Here is a 25,817-nt window from a genome sequence, read left to right as displayed (position 1 = left end):
TTTTTTTAAGAAATTTAAAAAGTAATTTGAAATATGAAGCTGAAACACGGATTATTAACAAATCAAACTTGATAAGATGAATTGACAAACCCAACATAATAAAATACGAATGTATAAAAATTTTGATAAATGTCTTAATAACATTCAAATTTAATGCCTAAAAGTTTAAGCGGTTCATCCGTAAAATTGACAAACACATCGCTCACTCCTTTCAATAACGTCATATTTCAAAAAACTTGATTTTTCAGATCATTTTTAAAGTTTAAAAATTTTGTTATAAAATGTAATTTAAAATTAATATCAAGCCGCTTATTGAACGTTTTACCATGCAATAGATCTTTTTAGGTAAAACTTGAAGGTTTTTTCTCCGTTTGAAAAATATTCAGGATATTAAAAAAAACCTTTTCTTCAAAATGCAAAAACAACCCTTTCTGGCCTGTAGCGGGTAAATATTAAGTTTAAAATGTGCTGCGTTTGCTGGGATGTAGTACATTTTCTGGACATTCCGAAAACATGCACAACTGAAAATTGACGATTTTTGATATATGACGTTGTTGATAGGAGTGAGCGACATATTCGAGAATATTATTTTTCTCTCCGTATTATATTTCGTAGTGAACTCAAGTTGCGATTTCAACCGTATTAAAGTCATTTGAACCAGACTGGAAAATAAACGCAGACGAAATTTCATTAAAATAAACGAAATAATGTTGAAGAGTTTCATTTTAAGAGTGTTACGTTGGACCGCAAAATGAAATTTTAAATTTTAAACTATGGTGCGTTTTTGTCACTTAGTTTGTTAAAATTAATTTTAGGGTTGAAAAAAATTTAATCAAACATTACATTTTGTTAATGCCTAATAACGGGTTTTCAATAACTTGAAAGTGGTCAGGTCAATTCAGAATTGGAATAATCGGCGGATGAATACCAAAGACAATCAAAGACAAATTGGTGTGGCGATCTATTCTCTCTGCCTAGTTGTCTATACTCCTGCAGGGAAGCCGTTAGTAGGTTAAATATAAGTGATTTTAACACTCTAATATTTATATAATATAACCCTAATTGTCCGTGAAGCGCAAGAATGATCATCTTGCCTTTATGTAAGTAATGATCAAGACAAAACTGCGTCAATATGATGCAGTGCCCTATGAACCATTGAGTGCGGATAGATAAAGGTATATTTAAATATATTTTTATAAAAATGTATACATATTTTTAAAGTTATTTTTTATGTCGCGAAGAGATTTTTGGAAAAATGTGAGTTTTGTGTTTAAAAAATAAAATAATTATAAGAAAATAAATAATTCTGACTTAGAAGTCAGGTTTCACCTAATACAGGATGCAAACAAGATATTTTACTACACGGTGCTGAATCTCCTGAAATTCACCGTATAATGTTCACGTTAACGTTTGTCTGTAGGTTTTCAGCACTGAATTAACGCTTTGCCAAATATATGAATCCAACTAATCCCCGTAATTGCGAACATTTCTGAAATATTTCATACCGACGCAGACACTAACTGTGACTATTTTACCAGATTATGTAGGCTTGAGAAATAAGGTATTATCTGTTTTGCAATGCTATTTAATTAATTGAAGTCATTTTAAAGGGGTTCACCGAAACTTTTAATTATTTATTTATTTATTTAGGCACTATACAACTTGACATTTTAAAAAAAGTGTATGATAAAAAAATAGTTAATATTAATAAAATTAAAACCAATACACAATTCCACATTTATGTTATAATAACGATAAAAAATTCAAGAGATAAAAAATATAAAAAAAAGAGTGGGAGTGTGTGTGTGTGTGTGTGTGTGTGTGTGTGTGTGTGTGTGTGTGTGTGTGTGTGTGTGTGTGTGAGGAAGGGAGTAAAAGGGAGTAAAAGGGTAAGGGATTTTGCAGGAAGAAGAAGGAAAGGAGAGGAATTAATGAGAGTGGTTAAAGGATCTCGACACAAAGTTAAGAATACGCGCATGTTTTTTTAAACATATCGATCGTATCAATGGTGTATTATTAAAAAGGTCAATTTTCCTTTATTCGAATAATATGTAAATTGGTAAAAAAAAATGTATTTTTTTATTGTTGAAAAAAAGTGTTTAAGCTTTTTTTTACCGCGATGGCAGTGTCATCTGTTGATATTTATAGCAGCACAAGCGTTGCTAAAAATGTCGGTAATCATAAAACTCGGTCACTGGTCAAATGAAATAAAAGTGGAAAAAACTATTTTGATGTTGTTTGATTGTATAATATATTATATACCATAAGCAATACATTTTTTTAAAATTTTATTTATGTTTTACTTGGCAAATACCTCTATATCTTCAAATCCATGAAAATGATGCATTTCGCATCATTTTCAAATACACAGTGTTTGATAATGATACGGAATTAATCGAAACATGTGTCACAATAGATTATAAGAAATTTGGGTATTTACCAAGTAAAATATTATTTAAAATGAATAGATATATAACCACACAGTGACTTATCAATTGATGAAAATATTTTTATAAGTTTGGAAGACGATTTGAACGTATATTTAATGTGGTTTGGGAACGATTTTAATCGGTAATCGATTCGCGTTTATACCACTTAACCTCACATTTGACAATAACCCAATTTATCACAAAACCTGTCACGGTAATTGCTTTTCTTTCCACGATGTGGGAACCAAAAAGAGGGTGTATTTTTTTTACAATATCCATTTTCTAAACGACCTACGGTAATGTGTATCACGTGGCAGGGTTTGTTACTATCGACTTATGAAATTTTACGCGACGGTGTGGGTGACCTTGGTTCTGACAGTAAACTTGAGCTTTATGAGCTGGAATCAAGTTACCATTTCCGTTAAATCGTCCGTTCTTCAAATATTTTTCAAGTTTCAGCTTTCGTTTCGGACATATGAAATTGAGAGAAAGGTTTTTATCATCAAAACTCTTCGTATAACACATTTAAAATTTATAAGATTCACGACGTGCTTTAGTTTTATTTTATTGTATATTTTTTTAAATCATCATGTGTCATTTATTAAAAAAAATAAAAAAGACAAAGAAACCTTTAAAACTTTACGAACACGGGTTCGTTTAAGGAGTCAATTTTCATTCATTAATTCAATTGATTACGATTCTTACAAAACATAAATAAGTATCTTTATGTATACTTTTCAAGGGAGTCCTGATTCCAACCCTAGTGTTTGAAAGTAAAGGCTAGAGTTGGCAAAAGAAGGATGAAAATGACTTAGTGCAGTTGAAATGCGATCTCTCAGACGATGAGACGATGTGAGAAGGGATGTACCTAAGGTTGATAAGCATTTTCTAAGAAATTAAGAAAGGTGTATTTAGATGGTTTAAACATGTGAATCAAATGAGTGAAAAAGAACAGTATAACAAATTTATGAAGCAAATGTATGGTAGTTGGAAATGGTAGTAGAGGGAAACCGAGAAAAACTTGGCATGATCAAGAATTTCAAATTCTTGAAAGTGTTAAGGTCAGGAGTTGGAATAATCGGTGTGTTTATATGTTATGAGGAGATGCTTGAATGTTAAAGAGGCGAATATTGTTTGCAAAGACAGATTGGTGTGGCGCTTTAGTCCAAGGTGATGGAATAAACATTTGATTGAAAAATAAGCTATTACCTATTGATACCTATGGGAATCAGGCCCGAAACCTTTAAAATGATTAAAAAAAATATTAACAAATACGTGATGAGGGTGATTAAGATAAATATTCACGGCGATTTGTGAAAATAATTTTTAAAAAAAATACAAAATAATTAATCTCGGTAGAGTTGGTAAATCTATTTTCATGATTATCGAGATTTGAATATTTTCAAAATACTTGGATTTTTATAACACAAAAAAACCGACATGAATCCTTATCTTCATTCAACGCGACACAACGCTCAACTGTGTTAAACTTTGCCTGGAATATTTTTATGGACACGGGAGCCGTGTTCGAAGAAATTAACGTTTATACAAGTATGATTGTGCGCATTTTATACAGTACACATTTACACTGGCACATATCCACACCCTAGTTTGAATTTAATGATTCGCTCGGCCTCGATGAAAGTTCAATGGAGTACTGGTTAATGTCAGTTAATACCTATTTTCTGGTAAATAAACGAATTTGAATGATAACGAATCATGATATACCTATGCGAATAGATCAGATTGGAAACGAAATGCGATCAATACCCCTTTCAAATATAAAAATTACCCTTATAAATCTTTTTTACGACAGCATTACGTGACATTGTGACTTTTTTAGATAACAAACTGAATTATTATGATGGGGCTGTTTGATTAAAGATTCAACTGTGTTTGCCACAAATCAAACATTTAAAGAAAAACTTTATTACTGTACAAATTTCAGGATAAAAAATTATATAATATATTGAAATTTCAATAAAGATAAAAAGAATATGGAAGTTATGAGTATTTATAAAGGTAACGACCTGGTAAGCTGGTTTAAGAGATCACATTATACACGTGTGAAATTCATCGATTTACCCATGTTTGAAAACCACAATACTCAAATTCTTAAAACTTTTACATAACAATAATAGTAATAAAACCCTTAACCGCACCCCAATGGTGCATAGGGCACTGCTTCATATAAACGCAGTGTTATCTTCATCGTTTACATATGAAGGAAAGGTGATCAGCCCTCCGCTTCAGGTACCAGTCCAGGGTAATATTGAATAAATATTACATTTATTGACCCCCCCCTGGAAATCAAACTCGGGACCTCCATAACGGTAGCCGAGCGTGCTGACCATTACACTACGGAGGCGGACTAAACTTTAACTCAACTTTTTTTTTTACATATATTGATCAAATTTTGATCAAACTCTTTCCATTGACCAAATTTGATATTTGATATCAATCATTCTTAAATTTTCGTAAACTGAACATTTATCCGAATAAACACTTTACTTTACATGTGAGTTCTTGACGTTATCTATGGTTGAGATGAGTTAGCTTATTTTTACTCAGCACAAACCCTTATGAAAAAACTAATACAAATAACTCCTAAGCGGAGAAATCCAGAATTGTGAACAAGGATTTAAACACACTCAAAATGTGTGCATACGTAAAGTATTTCTTTATATATGTATTTATTGCATATCATTATAGAGTTGTAAAATTAGTGATTTTATCTCCGTTTAGAGAAAAGAGACTTTATGAAATTAAAGATGCTTTGAAATTAATCCATTATTGCAAATTTTATCAGAAATTTAAATTTAATCACCAGAATTTTTATAATTTATATATTTTTTTTATTTCGATAGAAATATACAATTTTTTCTAGGCAATTTCAACGCTAGTACAATATTTCTTTATAGTCTTGAAATGTAATTTTTAGGTATAATTTTTTCAAGGATGACACCATCTTCTGCTATCAAATCGAAGAGGTGTGGAAAATGTCTGGTGATTACAAACGTAAAACGACCTTTTCCTGTCCTCTTTATCAAATTCCACCATTTGTCAAATTTATGAATCGATTAAGTTCTTTTTATAGGGCTATTATACGAGAAAGTTAATTTTAGTACCTATGTTACTATGAATAAGTATGTAGTTACTAAAGGTTATCAGTTTTCACGGGTAACTGCGTTAATTGAATTCGAATAGAATAATCACCTTTTTTCAAAGTGATTACTCTAAAGTCGTCACTTGATTCGGTTTGTTGATTCGATTATTTAAAGGTAATTTATTTAATTTACTTATTTCGTTGCGTATTGTTTTTTGTCACTCCTAATATATTTGAAAATGTGATATCAAAAACTTTATTTAGATGCAAAGAAATATAAATTCTGATAAAGTAACGAATTCCATCGAAATTGGGTAACCCAAGAAAGTAAAAATTATTTAATATTCCAAATTTTCTCTACTAAGTATTATGAATTTGAGAGAATTTGGAATCTGTATGCATTTATTTTTCTTCATACTAAAAATTCTCAAAATTATTTTCAGGTAATAGTTTTATTTGAAAAATATATCTTAAAAAAATAAAAACAGCAAAGGTTAAACATTTTGTAAAACTGCTGCTAAAATTGCTGAAAATGGATTTTAATGATTTGAAATAAATAGATTTAAAAAAACATGTATTCCAATAATACAAGTTGAAGTTTTCTGCCTGATAGTAAAGCATCTATTTTATAAAGTTTGGTAAATAATACTTTTCTCATTTTTTTTACTTATCCAACTTAACCTTACATAACCTAATCTTACCTTTATTTTACACAAAGTTTTCCTGTTTATATGTTTGTATTTCTTTTTAACTTATAAAGTCTGATTCTTTTGGTAAATAAAATCTGCTCAAAAAACAAACACTTCAAGACAATTTAAAACTTCGGAAGAAATGCAGATTATATAAAATTATTATTTAGTAAATAATAAGTGAATGTAAAATTTTGTGTCGGGTTGCGGTCTGTGTCACGGACTCTTAAGTCAGAGTTTCTAGATTCGAACCCACTCTACCACAATTTGATACCTATTTCTAATAATGGCTCAGAGAAATAGTATGAAATTGAAATATTTGTGTACAAAATAAAAACACAAATATTAATCTTTAAAAAAATAGTAAGAAAATAAAAATATTTATTAAATGTTCACAGAAAAATACTATAAATTGTGTATCTCTCAAGCTTATAATAAATTTACCTTAGTAATGCTATTCATGAAATAAAAATAAAAATACGGTTAAAGCTTTTATCGTAAATGGTTTTGCTCGATTCGTTAAATAAAAAGAATAAATTTGACGTAAAACTTACGACCATGCGTGCATTTCAGATATCATTCACTCCCCTTCCCGTTAATTTTTACCAATTATTCAACGACACAGCAGCTATTATTATTAGAACCATAAACACATTGTTTATAACGCGAATAACAATAAACAAGGTCATAAAAGACATTTATCGTTTTTATTTTACATATTTATTACTTTACTTTAATAAAACGTAGAAGAAAATTATTACAATGTTATCTATAATATAAGTACATACGTTAACACAATTTTAGGTTTCTAAATCCTTGTTCTAATACGATACACCTGATATGGTCGCAGTGACATAAGGGATGCAAGATCCCTTGACGTCACAAAAAATCCTTGTTCATAAATCTGAGTTTTTCCCCTTGAAATTCTTATTATATTTCGGACATCTCAACAGAAAATAAGAAGAATATGTATATATTTTTGTTATAGGATAAATATAGGTTATTATCCTAAAACAATATAAAAACAAACCTATAATATAGGTTTTATTATAGGTTTGTTTTTATTTTTAAAATACTTTTAAAATTTTGTTGAGTTACATTTTATTTATTTATTTATTTATCAAACAGAATTATTATCTAAATTAGATTTTTTTATTTTATTTATTTGGCACAAAAAAAATGCATCAAGTTAATTAAAAAAACTGAATATTGAACCAGGTCAGCATGTAGTAAAAAAAAAATGAACATTAAGTTACACCATATAAAATGACATGTTTTTTGTGTTGATGTGAGTTCAGAATATAAAAAAAAATCCGAACAAGAAAATTAAAAGAACATTAATTTTATATGGTTGAATATTATGTCTGCATAACCTACCGTAACGTGACCTGACCTTATAACCCAAAGGTGCGTGAATTATATAGCCTTTGGCAAAGTTTCTCTTTTTCAGCTAAAGCTTGTCAGAAAATCACTTTAGTATGACTTACAATTACTACTTTATTTATTACTTTGCGAAAAAAAACCTTCTTTTACTAAATTTGTAACTATATATATATATATATATATATATATATATATATATATATATATATATATATATATATAAACATGATATTAACAATTTTAATATTATTTGGATATTCTCATCTTTTTTAATGGATTATTCACCCTACGGATTGATTTATCTAAGACCATCACATTTACACAGCTTTCAAGAAATAATGCGAAATGGATGTTCATTAATGGACAAAATGCTGAACGTTACACGGGCATAAAGTATTAAGTATAAAGTGATCGATTAAGCCAGCCAGGTTGTAACCCTTGAATGCTCAAACTTCTATCTTGTTTCATAAAAAGGAAATAATTATACATGTTTCATATAAATTTGAGACACTTTTACTTTATGCATTATAATTTATACATAAGACACTGAATTATTGACCCTTGTCAATACATATTATTGGTATTAAATACCCTTTACCTTGACATATCATCCGTAGGGTGAATAATTTAGTGTCTGATTGAATAAATATTAATAAATGGTCAATAATCAACATGTCAATTAGAATTAGTATTTTTTTTAAGTATATACCCTATCCACACGTGAAAGGGATCCAAATCAATACATGTATGCAAATTATTTTATAATATCTTTTTTTTGTAACCACTTAATGAGTTTAATTCATTATTTATTAAATGTTTATCATTATCAACATGCCATTCCTCAAAGTTAATGTCGAATCAATAAAAAATACATATATGCAAGTTACAAAATAATGCATTAGGGATGTTCAATAGTGGGCAGGAATGCAATACGTTACACAAGTGCATAAAGTGATTACTTAACCCTCTCTTCCCAGTTTTATGTACCTAGTACACATTGCTCCTAATAATCATCAATATGTTTTTAAATATAATAAATACAAGGCTAAGATTTAAGGTATTCCTTCATAACATATTTACGTATTTATGTAAAAAATAATATAAATAATAATCTGAATTTATCGGGTACATCGGAGGTATTATGTGAATATCAGAAACAAATTCGCGTATAAAAAGCGCGTGAAGAGTGTGCGGGAAGCGTGACACTAATTTCTCATCTCACTTTTGCATACTTGTACTATGCAGGTGCGAAGAGCTCAAAGCTCAATGCTCTCAGTCTTCCTGCGGCTAGCGCCGCTAGCGGCACTCGGCAGTGGCTCTTGAGGTTCCAACAAGAGTGGACCTATGTTTATTCCGTGAGCGTTGCCAGATGGTTTTTTTAATGTTTTCAGCAAATAAATCGAAATTATTATATTTTTTCTTTCATTTGTAATTTATCAAGGGGATTAGCTATGAATGTTTGTATTTTCCGATTTAAAATCGCAATTTTTTTATTGTGTATTGACTACCCAACACCGGGACGAGCGTTTTTATTTTAGCATCAGAAGGGGAAGGTTAAGCAAGCCAAATGTCAGGTTGTAAGCCTTTGGATGATCAAACATTCACCTATTTTTCATATAAAAAACGAAAGATATTTCATATAAAACTGAGATATCTGTAATATCGAAACATATCTAGTAGAAAATATGATACTCGTATTTATTTATTTATTGAAAAAGAGGTAATCTTTATCTGGTTTATCCCTTTTTATTACCATTACTTACGACCAATATTACATTAAGATAATATTTGGTATAAAATTCTCCTTTTTGAACATTTTCTCAGATATGGGTAAAGAATTGAAAGAAATATCTATTAAATTTAGTTTGGAAAGGAAAAACATATTTCGAGATCGGAGAAGGAGGTAAAGAAATAATTTTACTATTGTGTGTAATATAATTCATAAGAAAATAGTTGGCGAATATGAAGAAGAATTAAGAAGTATGAGTTACAAGGCTTAAACCCTGTCAAAGGCTGGTTCCAAAAATCCTACACGTGTAACATTCACCATACTACCCGTGATTGGCAACGTCACTACCATTAAATTTTTCACACACTTACAACTTCACAAAATATTATTAAAGCAAATTTCGACACCGCCCACTCCTTTCAGCCGACATAATCCTGACCTATTTTGAAAAACATCCTTAGGGCACGTTAGAACTCGGGCTTTAGTGCATGTTGTTCTGCAATCCTCAGAGCTTGTTTTTTTAAGGGTTAACCCGCAAAGAGTCTGTTTTAGATGCTTGTCTGCAGGTAGGGTGGTAAAAATAGGGAAGGTAAATATGAAAAATACACCATAAGCACCCAGACCAATTAAAAATAAATCTTTCTTGAATTCATTTTACAATTGGCGGGAATTGAACCCACGACGCCAGTTTTGCAGTCGAACATTTACCCAACTACGCCACGGCGCCTGCCGGTCCTCAGATCTACTAAAAACGCATCTGATTAATACCATAGCAGTCCATAACAGTCGTGAAAAAATCACGCTCGCGTGAAATTGATATAAGAAATTATTGTTTTGTATAAAAGTATTTTATGGTATTCTCAGATGGCAGAATAGCGTGTGAGTATTACAAGCAAAACAGACCTTTGAAAAAAAATAAACAAGTACAAATCCCCATGACCTTCGTTTAAGGGCCAATGTTTGCTTACTTCCAGTTCGCGTGCTCAAAGAATTTAAATAATATACCCACAATTTACTCTCCAGAAAAAAGTGTAAATCACTTATCCCATATTCATTTTATCATTTTTGTACCTGTATATTCATTTATTTTTCAACAAACTAATAAAAACTAATTATAATTTTAAATAACAGGCCTTCAATGGGTTTCCCGTGTCAAAGGGACATTTTTTATTACTTGTTAATAAAATTATATGAAATGTAAATTGTTAATGACGTACTATTAAATAAAGTATGGCCAAATGATGAATTTTTTTATTTAACGCTTGTTTAATTTCAATTTTGACAGTTTGATTCCATTACACACTAGTTTCGAAAACTATAGTTTTTTTTCCAAACTATTCGTGAGTAGTGAAATAAAACTCAATAAGTGGTAGTTTAAATGTGTTTAGTAAAAAAAATAACATTTCGTTCCATGATATCAAAGCCCTATCAATGAATAATACAAATTGTTTTTATATCTACCCACCTCCATTAACCATTTCTAAATATATAACCTTTGTTTATGGATAATAGAATCAGATTGTACAACTTTATTGAATAATAATCTCAAAGTTTGTTTAACTAAGTTTGTGTTTATTGTTAAAAACTGTTCAATAGGATAATATCCCCTTGTACTTAAGTAGATTTATTGCTATGCAAAAATATCTTCCAACTTAAACTAACCTTATACAAGTAAGAAAGTAGTGCTTGAAATATAAAATATGAATTACAATAGCGTACTTTGATGATGAAAGAAAAGCATTGAGAGTGGGATCAGGTAAAGAGTTAGAAAAGATGGAAATCTTTCAAAAAAAGTGATATGATGGACAGAGAAGGCTCTGAGGATTGAAAATATTTTCATAAATTTCTTGAAGGTTATCAGAAAAGGTATGTTTTTTACATGAAGTGGGTTTGTTACCCACATATTCAAAATGAACTTATCTACAATATTTAAGTATAGTAAAAAAAAATTATCTCGAGATATACATATTCGTCTCTTTTTGCACGCAATAGTGTATAGGACACTGAATAACATTGAAGCAGTGTTATGTTGATTGTTAAAAAATATTTAGGCAAGGTAGAAGTTCTGCGCTTATGTTAATATGTCAGCCCAGGATGTTAATCAATAAATATGAGGGCAAAAAAATGATAAATATTTGTTTTCACCCCCTCTGGGAATCCGACCAGGGACCACCAGGATAAACGCACTAACAGTAGCTAAATACACCAAATATTTAATAAGAGCCTTAATATTTATTTCATGATATGCAAACATTTTACAAGACAAAAATAAAACATGGTAAAATATTTAAAAAATTATAATATTTTTAGTATAAATTTGATCTCTATTTTTATCAACTACATACATTATTGGAATTTCCAAAAAAAAACGAAATTTTCTAAGTAAATAAAGCAAATTTTTTTTTCACTTCAACTCATTTATTTAAAACAAAAATAAAACTCCTAAAAGATGTCCTGAAACGATGTGTTTTCATCTGTTAAAGTCAGAGGTTCTTTTTATAAGCCTCCATCCTAAATAACCCCCATTGCTGTGAATAACAAACAAGGACGAACGTATTGTATATTAAATTCGTATCACGCAGAGTTCGGAAAGACAAATGCAGCAAGCTCGACCACAATGGAGCTTTTATCTCGTTTGAATCACAAGAATAGAGCTAAAAGCTTTTCTCTGTAGTATACAATATTAAAGCACGGTTCATCAAGCATAGTATTTTCACTTCAGCTCTGTAAAGCAAGAAACCTTAAATTTTAAGTAAGTATTAAATCTTCAAAGCTCGTTATTTTGTCATGAATTTTTTAAAACTACTCCCATTATTAATCAGCAACTGAGTTTTTCTAGGTGATAGAAATGACTGAGAAATAATATGAAAAAAAATATATACTGTTTCAACATACGTCACCATTATTATCAATGTTTCCTTTTACAAAAAATATTGTTCCTTAACCCCCCTCCCTATATTTATTAACCTATATATATACCTAAATATATTTTTGTTCGTTAGTTTTAATTTGTACCAGAAGAGGAAAACATCTGTCGTTTTCGAAACTAGTCGTAAATATAAATAAAACTCATTAAAGTGGTATAGTCAAGTGTTTAATTTTAATTGAATAATCATGTCATTCCACAAAGTCAATGCCGAATCAATAAATAATAAAAATGAGCATTTTGACACTTGAAACAATTTTTCATTATATATATATTTATATATATATATATATATATATATATATATATATATATATATATATATATATATATATATATATATATATATATATATATATATATATATATATATATATATATATATATATATATATATATATATATATATATATATATATATATATATATATATATATATATATATATATATATATATATATATATATATATATATATATATATATATATATATATATATATATATATATATATATATATATATATATTTATATATATATATAAATATATATATATATATATATATATATATATATATATATATATATATATATATATATATATATTTATATATATATATAAATATATATATATATATATATATATATATATATATATATATATATATATATATATATATATATATATATTTATAAATATATATATATTTATATATATATATATATATATATATATATATATATATATATATATATATATATATATATATAAACATCTGTCGTTTTCGAAACTAGTCGTAAATATAAATAAAACTCATTAAAGTGGTATAGTCAAGTGTTTAATTTTAATTGAATAATCATGTCATTCCACAAAGTCAATGCCGAATCAATAAATAATAAAAATGAGCATTTTGACATTTGAAACAATTTTTCATTATATATATATTTATATATATATATATATATATATATATATATATATATATATATATATATATATATATATATATATATATATATATATATATATATATATATATATATATTTATATATATAAATATATATATATATATATATATATATATATATATATATATATTTATATATATATATATATATATATATATATATATATATATATATATATATATATATATATTTATAAATATATATATATTTATATATATATATATATATATATATATATATATATATATATATATATATATATATATATATATATATATATATATATATATATATATATATATATATATATATATATATATATATATATATATATATATATATATATATATATATATATATATATATATATCGGTTAAGGTAAAAAATATTTCAAAAAAACATTTTTTACCTTAACCGAATAAGAGTTATATCGTTCAATTTATTGCACTCATTTTCTGTTATTTATTACTTTATAGTATTTATGGTGTTTACTTATTTTAAATTGAAATATTACTTGAAATCGATAGGCATTCACCAAGTATAGTTTATATTTAAAATGAGGTATAGTTAATTACAATTTCTATTTGACCTCTAATTTGAGGTAAAAGTCTGTAAAGAACTTCATTTGTATAAAAAAGAAAACAATTTATTTATTTCAAAGTGTAAGCATATGAATATACTTATTTTTTACTATAACGAAAATAATAAAAAGGGTTATTTGATAAATTGTTCACTGAAAATAAATCAAATCAATATACAATAAATGTATTCCTTGAGTGTCGATATTTTAATAATAGAAACAATAAGAATTTCGGATGGTTGCTAAAGAAAACAAGAAAACAATAAAACAACAACAACAAACAAAACAAAGCATTTACCTACATAGTACGGTGAAATCTGAATTAAGATACAGAGGTGTGTGTCCTAATTAGTTTAAATTATTTATTTATTTGATTCGGCTGTTACTCTGTGGTTATTAATACCTACCCATTCTAATTTTCATTACACTTGATATATACCACTTTTTCTTAAAAACACGTCTTTCATTAAAATCCAAATCATTTTCAAACACTGATACTGTGTTTGAACCTGATGCGGAATGCATCGAAAAACGTGCAATAAGAATTAGGGATATTTAAGAGTTTTGATTACTCAAATACATTTTTTTATTGCTTAAATACTTAAATCACAAAAAGGGATTTTAAGCGGAGTGATTCATTGAAATATCTAATGGTTTTTAAAATAATAAAAAGGGACACGTGATTTTAATAATGAAATACGAATCTGATTTTCTTTCAATTGACTTATCTGTGTTTCTCCTTTGAGAAGATTGTAGCATTTTCTTTGTAAATATCGTTATTATTCTTTGACTTCTTAAAGTCATAGCTTCCAATTCAAAACACAATTAGGAAGGTGCTTCAGCAAACAATATACGTTAGAAAGCTTATTAAAGTTGATCTTATTAATATAAACATTTTATATTGAAAAAAGGAAATTTTAGAAACAACCTTAAAAAATCTCTCTCCCTCTCTTTATTGCTTTGATAATACCGTTTAGTGTGAACCCGATATTGACTATATAAAAAAGATAAGAAAAAATATTTGATTAAATGGAATGAGTTGTTTTTATTTAATTAACAATGTGAAAAGGAATATAACTCGAAGGAATTAAATATTAAATTTATACTCAAATCATTTTGATTAGGACATCTCAATATAGATAAGCAAGAATATGGATGTCTGGGTATTTAAGGGCTTACGATCCGTGATAGGCTGGTTAAGTGATCACTATGTGTAGCATTTACCATTCTACCTATTATTGACAACAACAGTTTTCATTTTTTTGTTATTTATTTCACATGCGAGGAAATGACTGAAAACAAATTTTTTACCAATCTTTTGATTTTATCTGATATTTTATTCACAAAAAGGTATAATGTCAACATAAAAACATTCACCAAATGGAAAAGCCATATTTGTGAACCAGGATTCCAATTTCATCCTAATTCTGTGAGCCTAAGCGGCTCATTATTAAAAATATCAAAGTATCAAAATGTGGTAGAGTGAGTTCGAACCCAGAAACTCATAAGTCCGCAAAACTAACAACAGGACCATAACCACAACTTTGGCTTTATACATATCTCAAACGCATAACTGCTTAAAGGCCGAATGTGTGAGATGATGTCGCAAAAGGATAAATTTATTTGGATTTATACCAATTCGTAAAAAAACACGTTTTTGCATGCACTTTGCTAAGGTACAAGATATAGGAAGTTGAAGTTCATACTTTTTTTAAATCGGCACAGGATATCCCAGTGAAGAATACATTAAAAATCCAATCGTATATACTCCTTCCAGAAATAGTTGAAAAAACTCAGTATCTACCAAGGAATCGGATGTACGATGTAATTTGAATATATATGTCCGGGAAAATTGTTTAAAATACATTATTCATAAAGAAAGAGCATTCAGAAGCGTGGTATCTGTGACTAGAGAATATTTGAGCTCAGCACATGCTGTCGAGGGAACATAAATAATTTCTCTAATGTGAATATACAGCTTCCTCGTGATGAAACGTTAGCCCGCAAGTCTCAAAGGGTAGGCCAGATCAGATCTGGAGGAATTTACCATATCTCCACTCTTATCTTGTAATATACTACACCATCCTTGGTGATATCTCAGCTCCAGAATCCCTAAGTGGCATCCAGTTTAGGGGACAACGTTACACGTACGCACCGAGACGCTATAAACTTCTGGTTTTTATTTATTCACCCGAAATATGTCACGTTTACGACTTTGGACGTATATTATTAATAATCGCCAAAGTAGGCTTGTAATTTATTTGACCCAAAAGCCTAGTAAATAGTACGAACTTAAATGTTTGAACAACTTTTGTTTGAAGTATAAATCTATTATATATATATATATATATATATATATATATATATATATATATATATATATATATATATATATATATATATATATATATATATATATATATATATATATATATATATATATATATATATATATATATATATATATATATATATATGTATATATATATAAATATATATATATATATATATATATATATATATATATATATATATATATATATATATATATATATATATATATATATATATATAGTAAAATAAGCAGACTATTGAGACCACCATATTTATGGTTCTGATTGATCTTCATGCCAAGTCTTTTTCCCGATCACATTTGCCAAATATATTTTCTTAGTCATTCTCTCATTATCCATTAGCTCCACATGTCCACGTCACCTAAAATATATCATATAATCATTCAAGGCTTGCACACTTCACCTCAGGGGTTAGAATAAAGATATATAATAAAAATAAAATAAATAATTAATCCTAGTTTAAAATGTAACCAAATTCATAAATTATAATACTTTTACCAAGATATTTCAATAATAAGAATTCAGTACAACACTTTATAATCAAAATGACGAATTGATTTTATATTACGTCATTATTTAACTTTATTCACTAAACTTAATATTTCGTGTTTATGAAAATCAAGAAGCGATCGATTAATTCAAGAAAGCTTGAAATAAAACCGTGAGGCAAATCTATTTTTAGAGAAAGATTAAGTTTCCTGGGTGTCTTTTGTCTGAAAACATATTTATTTTCTCGCAGTCCTATCTTGAGAGTTTAATGTCAATGTACGATCTGAAGGCAAACTTCTAAGGGTGTTATTTCATTATTCACTGTCAATAAATGTTGCCAAACGAATTGAGCGACAATTGGGAGGAAATTATACCTTTTGTTCGACTTTTACAACTAAGACACAAAAATAAGCAAAAAACAGTCCATCTCGGGTTAGGAACAAACTGCAAAATTTATTTGTGGATCGTTTAAATTGCTTAAAATAATAAAAAAAATGCGTCGGAAGACCTCAAAAGATATAGTTCGAGGATTAAGCTTCTGTGGGGGGTTAAAACTGACTGCGAGCAGGAACAGACTGTTAAAAAATGGATGATTACAGAAGAGGCCTACATATATTTAAGACACGGCTAAAGAAGAATATATTGAAAATATTTTTAACTGAGTGAAAAATTGTAAGAAAAACATGTTTACGTAGATATTTCATGTATTAAATAAATATATATAATGTGTGAAGATTCTACAAAAAAAAATATTTTGTGTAAATATGTACATACAGTTGTCCCAAAATTCATGAAAAATACTCTATTTGCTGGACTCATATTAGTCAAAGACTTGAAATAATTAAAATATTTTAATAAATATTTCATTATGAATTATATCCATTCTCACTTAATAAAGACGTGTTTGAGTCATAAGAATAAAGTGCTATCAAAATTGTTTAAGAATGTTCATATTTAACAAAAAATATTTTCGGTTATTTGTATAGCGCCATTTTCGTGAAATACTACTGCAAGGTGCTTCGCCATGATATTATATGATACATAGTTTTTTTTTTAATTAGAAAATTGATTAATAAAATTCAAGGCAAAAGATAATTTTTATTTAAGTGCAACTTCAGTTTTCCTAGTCGAATTTGTCGCATTTGACACATTTTGATTTGGTCCCTAATGTTTGCATAGTCGTAGAAGGCACTTTTAAAACATTTAAAAAACAGTAATTTAAGAAGTTGATACTTTAAGGAATTCCTTGAAAACGCAGGATTTTAATAACAAAACTAAATTATTTTTCACTTAAAATGTAGCTCTAAAACTGTTACGAAAAATATTTTTTTAAAACAAAATTTATAGCAACCGAAATATGTATTTACGAGAACTTGTAAAAATATAATCGCATTTGAACAGTGTCAGTCACTTTATACATTTTACATATACCTATGAATGATTGTTCTTGAATAAAACCCTAAATTCAAAATATTACTAAAGTTGGTCAATATTATATACAAGAACAGAAATGAATCAAACATTTTAATAAATCCATTTACAATGTTATTTTTTTTTTTTTTACTTACGTGGGTGAAGAAGTAGTAGTACACCCTTAATCCAGCCTTGGACATGACTTCTGCAAAGTGGTTTGTTGGGCAGATGAAAAAGTAGTCTCCCACAACGTCAGCAATCATCTTCTGGTTAAGGTAACCATCGGATATCTCCTCCCAGTCTGTATACTGAAACAATTTTCAAGCAAATAATTGAAAAAAAGTGTCAAAAATACTTTGAGGTTGTTCGAATCATTGCTTTCTTTTTTTAATTCTTTTGCATTATGCAACATCACATAAATACAAATACAATTTTTTTTTATAAAATATACATATAAACAAAAAATATCCCACAAAGGTATGGCCTGTGTGTGGGTATACAATATAATTCAAGTCATAGTAAAAGGCACTGGCAAGACTACATAAGATATTATAAGAAGTTGAACTAGAATAAAAGTTAATATAAAATACAAAAAATACAAAATACTAACATAAAACAAAAAATAAATAAAAACAAAAGTATAGAATTTAACTTGTCACTTAAAATATACATTTGTATGGATGTTCGGAAGGTTTAAAAAGTAAAATAAAAAATTAAAAGTAAAATAATCTTTTCGTCCACCTCCATAATTTAGTGATCAGTGTGTTAAGCTAACGTGCTGGATAACGGGTTCGATTCTCAGAGTGTAAAAAAACACGGTTTTTTACTCTGGCGTTATTTTTAGATGTAACCCTTGTCTGATACCTGAAGCGCAAGGCTGATCACCGTTCATTGATGTATTAAACGATTAAAATAACGCTGCTTATTTACGAGTTAATGGCCTATGCATCGTTGGGTGTGGATGATAGTAAGAAGAAGAAAATAATAAAGATCCATTATCATAATTTCGAATGTAGCTTTAAAATGAAATAGATGATTTCAATAAGTAATATACTACAAGTATTAAAATGTTTTTTTCTGTCAATATTTTGAAGATACCAATATATTTCATAAACTAGTATTTGACATAAGAAGGCACTCACTGGAAGAATTACTTTGAGAGCCACTGGTTTTAACGGTAGATACTATTATCACACTAGATTTTCATAGTATCATCCTTCCGATATATTTTTTTTCACAAGGTACGTATTCCGCATGATCTCTCTAATATTTTGTACATATAACTTTTTTTAATCAGATGATTTAAAACTTTTGATGTTTTTTTTTTTATAAAATGTTTTTTTAATTTTACTCGTGCGAATCCGAACAAACGGTTTTTTTTACTAAACATCTGAATGTTCACTGAGATATTATAATTGTATTCTTATTTTTCAATGAGCCTCGAAAGTACTTTTTCATAAAGAAAAATATATATACTCAAATTCAATATAAAGTTAAAAGTTCTTTGACATAGTTTTTCTTTGAATTCGAGATTGCTTATTAGATACAATGGAAAATCCAATTATTGAAAATGACGAAATAACATGTAACGAAATAATCTTTTGGCAAATTTTTAATACAACAAAGGTTTTTAAATTTAAGATTGGTATATTCCACATTATAAAGATCTGTTATAAAGTAAGTCAAGGCAGAATAATCGAAAAACTTGTAAAAGGACATTTGGGTATTAACAATCTGACCTTTATAACTCAAAGCACTCACTCCTTTCAAGAATGTTATAAATCAAAAAACTTGATTTTTCAGGAGAACGTTTTTAAAGTTTAAAAATATAATACAAAAAATTAAAAATAAATGTCAAGCCTTTTATTGAACTTTTTACTTTACAGCACATCTTTTTAGGTAAAACCTGGAGGTTTTTTTTCCATTTGTAAAATATTTAGTATATTTAAAAAAATTATTAAACAAAACCTTTTTTTCGAAATGCAAAAACAACAATTTCTGCCCTGTAGCGGGTAAATATTGAGTTAAAAACATGCCTTTTTTGCTGGGATATAGTACATTTTCTGGGCATTCCGAAAACATACAAAACTGAAAATTGACGATTTTGGATTTATGACGTTCTTGAAAGGAGTGAGCGTTATAGCAGACACTGAAAATAAACTTAATGAAGGGTTAAGTAGGTTTATTGACAACAAAATGACAATAATCAAAGAAAAAATTAAGTATATGGCCGTAAGAAGAGAGAAATTAAGGATAAACATCGTTTCTTATTTCAATTTTTACAAAAGTGTTCGTAATATTAGTATATAACTATATAAAATATAAAACCCTTATCCGCACACCAATGGTGCATAGGGCTCTGCGTAATATAATCGCAGAGTTATCTTGATCGTTTACACATGAAGGAAAGGTGATCAGCCCTCCGCTTCAGGTACCAGTCCAGGGTAATATTGAGTAAATATTACAGTGAAAAAATCACTTATATTTATTTGACCCCCCCTGGGAATCGAACCCGGGACCTCCAGAACGGTAGCCGAGCGTGCTGACCATTACACTACGGATGCGGACTCTATATAACTACTCTATAACGACTCTATATAACTACTCTATATAACTACTCACCTTAAAATATGAATAATATTGAGAAAAATATAAACATTGCACTAGATGACTAGATAGTAAAAATATCAAACTAGTAAAATAATTTGTTTCTTTCTGCAACAAAATTACTCAGGACGTTCGACCAAAATTACAAATAGTTAGTCGGATTAAACAAGAAAGCATAACATACAATAAGAAATCTATTTTTTGAAATCAAAATATTAAATTATGGAAATTTTAAAAACTTTAATGAAATCTCTAATAATGATAAAAACATAATCAGATATACATATATTTAGTACTCATAGTAATCTATCTCGCACTGAAATAAGATCTCAAAAAATACTTATTCTTTTTAAAAAATTATAAATGATTTTACCATGAAATATCATTTTGTACAACTAAATTAATTATAAAAATAATGAAATTTCATATATCATTATGACTTCCATACTAATAGTTGATCTATGCTGACGAACACTCTAGGTTCAACTCCATTTCTATGCTTCATATATATAATATGCTTTGATATTGTGCAATAAGTTTTTTTTATCTCCTTTACCTAGAATACTTATAACGTAGTATTTTTTTTGTGAATAATTTTAAATAATTATATTGAATTTAGGATTTAAATGATTTATAAAAATATATTTAAATAGAAAATATACCTGGAAAACTATAGCATCCCTCCTTAGCCTCGACATGTTTTTGAAAATTGTGTCAACAATATCCAAAAATTTATCCCTCTGCAGAAAGCTTGGTCCATCTTTTTCAAAGTAGTCGATGAAATCGTACAAGATGAAGTATGTACCTGGAAGAAAAAATATATTGCTATAATTACTATATTTTTTATCGAGAGTAAATTTCCATATAAAAATGTTTTATATGATGATTTTTAGAACCACCGTATCATTCTAAATGATAATTAATCAGATCGTACATTAGATACGGAATAACTGATAAGAGTATAAATTAAAATAATTTTGTAGATTGCCCAGACCTTTTATCACTTTTCAATTTTAGAGTCCCGGGAGCACAGACTAGAAACAAAACTTTATTTAAAATCCCTGAAATGTACACCGAGTTCTACCAAAATTTATTTTTAAATCGAGCCTGCGATATGTACAATGTAATACTTAGTGAAATAGACATCAATAATGTTTTTTTTTATACGTTTAAGAGAAAGATTGTTAATGTCTAATTGAGTAATAAAGAAATTTTCTATTATTTGATAAAAACTTTTCATGAAAGTTTATTATATAGTTATACTTTAATGTACATGACTGTTTTTTTTCATTTTTAGATTAATTAAGTGTTAACCTTTCGTTGGAATTTTCTCTTTTTAAATTTTATGAAGTTTTGTTATTTTTGTGAATATTCAGTTGGTTTTCCAATAAATAAATAAAAATAAAAAATAAAAAATAAATCTGTGTAAAAGGTTCATATGGTATAAACAATACATTATCAACAACAAAAAAACATTTTCAATTTAAAAAATAACAACTTTATTTTTTTTCTGCATTTATTTGATTTGATCAGTGACCGAGTTTCAATTGACTTTATTTGTAATTTATATACGAAAATCCATTTCTAGAATAAAATCATACTTTAAACCCTTACCACAACTTAAATGTAATTATTTTTAAATTAAACCACTTAAATTAACTAAATTAAGTTTGATTTTCTTAAAATAATGTGTAAAATCAATCAGTTTTTAACCCCTACCTTGTATACATAATAGAGAATGTTATCTAACCTCCCAGTCTGACAATGTTGACAACGATAAAATCCGATGACAGATCAAATAAAATAAAACTATTTTATTGTTTTATTATATAAAATGCAGTTTCACCAAGAAATGTTAGTACACAACTTAAATGTGATGAAATTTCATTAAATTTTTAATTCAAAATTTATTGAATGCTTGGTTCTGAGATATTTCGTGATAGAAGAATAAATAACTTTTGCATTATTGTCATTTTGCTTAAAAGAATCATGTCTTTTATAATATAATTTGAGCGTGACTAACGTCTCCTTCGTTTTCTCCAACCATCATTATTAAATTATCAATATTGGTATATTAATGTCGTTGTAATATTTAAATACAATCCCTATCATGAAATATGTTTATATTTTTGAAAACGAAAAAAATGTTTACAGCATTGAATTTTTATTTATTTATTTAACTCCATACTACATATGTTCGATTGATAAGGTTGTTAAAAACTGTATCATTTAATGAAATCACAGTTGTTCAGTGTTCTACTTTACATTTTTGACTTTTCATCATCTTTTGAAGTCTGGGCATTAAGGGCTTACGTACCTTAAGTGATCACATAACCAGGCTATGACAGGTCATAAGTCCTATTAATACCCAGATTTTTTATTTGACATTATATATGTACTTTTTGTCATCTACGTTGAGATGGCAGTACGCGAGTCCTGGTTCCAACTCTTTTGTATGAAAATGAAGCATGGAGTTGGCAAAAGAAGGATGAAATTAGACTGAATGCAGTCAAAATGCATTTGGAAAATGAATTTGGAAAAGGAGCTGAGGATGACCGAGTAAAACTTGGCATAATCAGGTATGTCAAAAACGTTAGGTTGAAATGTATGGATGAGGAGAAGCATGAATGTGAAAGAGGTGAAGAAATTTTGCAAAGACAGAGTGATGGTTATTTTTTTTATCTACGTTTAGTTTTTGTCCGCCTCCGTAGTGTAATGGTCAGCACGCTCGGCTACCGTTCTGAAGGTCCCGGGTTCGATTCCCAAGGGGAGTAAAATAAATATTAGTGATTTTTTCACTGTAATATTTATTCAATATTATTACCCTGGACTGGTACCTGAAGCGGAGGGCTGATCACCTTTCCTTAATGTGTAAACGATCAAGATAACACTGCGTTTATATGACGCAGTGCCCTTTGCATCATTGGAGTGCGGATTGGGGTTTATTTTAATTTTAAAAACGTTTAGTTACCAAAATGTATAAATATTTTATAATTTAAATGTAACTTTGTTTCAAAATCAATACACTTAAAGTGATTTTAAAACATTGTTGCATTTTAATTATAAAATGTAAAATCACAAAGTTAGTGTCTCAAATATAAATTAAATACTAATATTTTCTTTCCATTTTTTAATATCAGTGGATATTGAATATCGATGTACGTAGTATTGTTTTCGAATTCACGTGGAGTACGAGAACTGTAAAAAATAAAGGGGCAATATAATATTATGTGGCTATCCCCGTAGTATCGCGTATCTACGTGACCGCAGATGTTCCGAGGCAACTTCGGCCTACTTCGGTAAAGTTCGGTCACGAGCGAGTAGCGAAGCCTCAAGGCGTATTCGTACGGTGAAATGTCTAGTACATCGCACCGTGAAATGTTTATGTATCGAATTTACTGATCCACGTTTGCTTTATTGAAAAGCGTCTACACATGATGTGAACTAAAGCCGAGTTGATGTATTCCAACAAGGGAAATCGGGAAGAAAAGTTAGCTCAGAGTGAAATTTGGCACTCTTATGCCGCTGGAGAAATGTCAAATATGATTTATGTATCGGATTTGATGACAAATAAATATTGATCAAAGAAATTGGATAGTACGTTATGTATTATTCGTCCTGTTTGTTCTCACTCTTTCATCTTCTTCCTTTTGCAACTTTTTTAAATTTGAAACTACTTTTCTACAGTTGTGGCGATTTTTTCCATTAATTACCTTTCTCAAATTTATATTTTGCTGAAAACCGATAGGATTATTAAAGAATTGAAGTACGATTTCAAAATTAAAAATTTCCGATAACATATATATCTAAAAATAAAATAAAATACGTAACACACGAAAACAAAATTTATTTCTTGAATGTTTTTCGCAGATACTTCGTGGCACATTTTGAAAAATTTATAAAATAAAACAACTTTGTTTTAACCACTTTTTTATTAGTACACTTTATCCAACCGGTTTCGACAAGAACCTTGTCATCATCGGGGTTAATATACTAAATTCTAAAACATTGAAATACTCATAATTAATTACCCTTCTGTAGATATATACAAAAAAAGTATCATCGATCTACATGCATAAAAATCAGTATGAATCAAAATATAAGTTTGATCGATAAAAACAAAAGCGATTAAAATCGAAATGTAATATTTCATTTGGCTGTAGGAAATTCTCATTTTGCTGTCTCGCTTTTCGCGAAACACAATAAAAATTATCGCTTTACTAAGAAAACACATTTTGTTAAAACTCTTAATCTTTTCTGAAGCCGAGTTAGAGTTGAACAGTACCATTCCGTGGAATTGTGGAAACTCGTGGAACGATCTTCAGAAAGCAATTTCCCTTAATTCAGTTTTCAATTTTTCTCTTCGCTTATAATTGATAAAGTTCTAATAGGCACTATTGTTGCATTCTCGCGGATATTCGAGAGAACTTCTGCGATTACGGTACATATTCATGACTACGTTTGGTTCATTTGCTTGCAAATGACTTCTTTAATTGACTATTGTAACTGTTTATCTAATAACCTTTTATGGGAGATAAATACGTATTCACCGCGTAATTGTATTGACACAATTTACACGCAACGAAGGTTTGAGCGTCCCAAGAATTAACAATAAATATGGGAGTCGATCACTGCAATAATTCGTTCCGAATATTTTTAATTTGTTGCCGACGGATGTGAGTGGTCAAAATAAAATATGGAACAAAGGCAAAATAAAGGAATGGGTAAGTGATCAAAAGTTTATTTTATGAAAATTGTAAAATAGTTTATATTCATAATTTTTCTCTCTTTTTTGTGTGTATATTAGGTTAAAATGGTTTAAAACAATAAAAAATGTATGCAAAAAGAACTCTACTGACTAGACACATATAGTAGCTTGGTGGGTCTCTGCTTTTTTTTTAAATATGTATGTTTAAATTTTTTTTAAGTGTATACAATTTATGTTAGTAAAAAAGTGTATTGATTTTGCATTTTATGGAATATCATGGTGCAAAAATAAAACACAAGTATAAGACCATTTTTTGATTCACAACATTTTGAGTGCGTCCAAATACTTGTCCACAAACCTAGGATTTCTGCACTTAAGAGTTATATTTACATTTCGAAATCTCAACAAAGATTAAGAAAAATATGGAATGCTGGG

The 25,817-nt window shown here is 28.0% G+C and overlaps 1 protein-coding gene across 1 annotated transcript in view; it reads right to left on the bottom strand.

Moving 5' to 3' along the window:
* The window catches only part of Ace (Acetylcholine esterase), a 97,913-nt gene that overhangs the window by 22,714 nt on the left and 49,382 nt on the right, over positions 1 to 25,817 (bottom strand). The window contains exons 3-4 of the mRNA XM_088262558.1: positions 21,337 to 21,479; positions 18,223 to 18,375 (exon numbers count right to left, since the gene is read on the bottom strand). Coding sequence (XP_088118684.1) covers positions 18,223 to 18,375; positions 21,337 to 21,479 — 296 coding nt within the window. The remainder of the gene's footprint in view (positions 1 to 18,222; positions 18,376 to 21,336; positions 21,480 to 25,817) is intronic.

Source organism: Brachycentrus maculatus, unplaced genomic scaffold (assembly GCF_059751285.1).
Source record: "Brachycentrus maculatus isolate JH-2025_06_01 unplaced genomic scaffold, ASM5975128v1 h1tg000183l, whole genome shotgun sequence".
Lineage (NCBI taxonomy): Eukaryota > Metazoa > Arthropoda > Insecta > Trichoptera > Brachycentridae > Brachycentrus > Brachycentrus maculatus.
The sequence above is the reverse complement of the archived record's forward strand: the minus strand, read 5'-3'. Positions and strand labels throughout refer to the sequence as shown.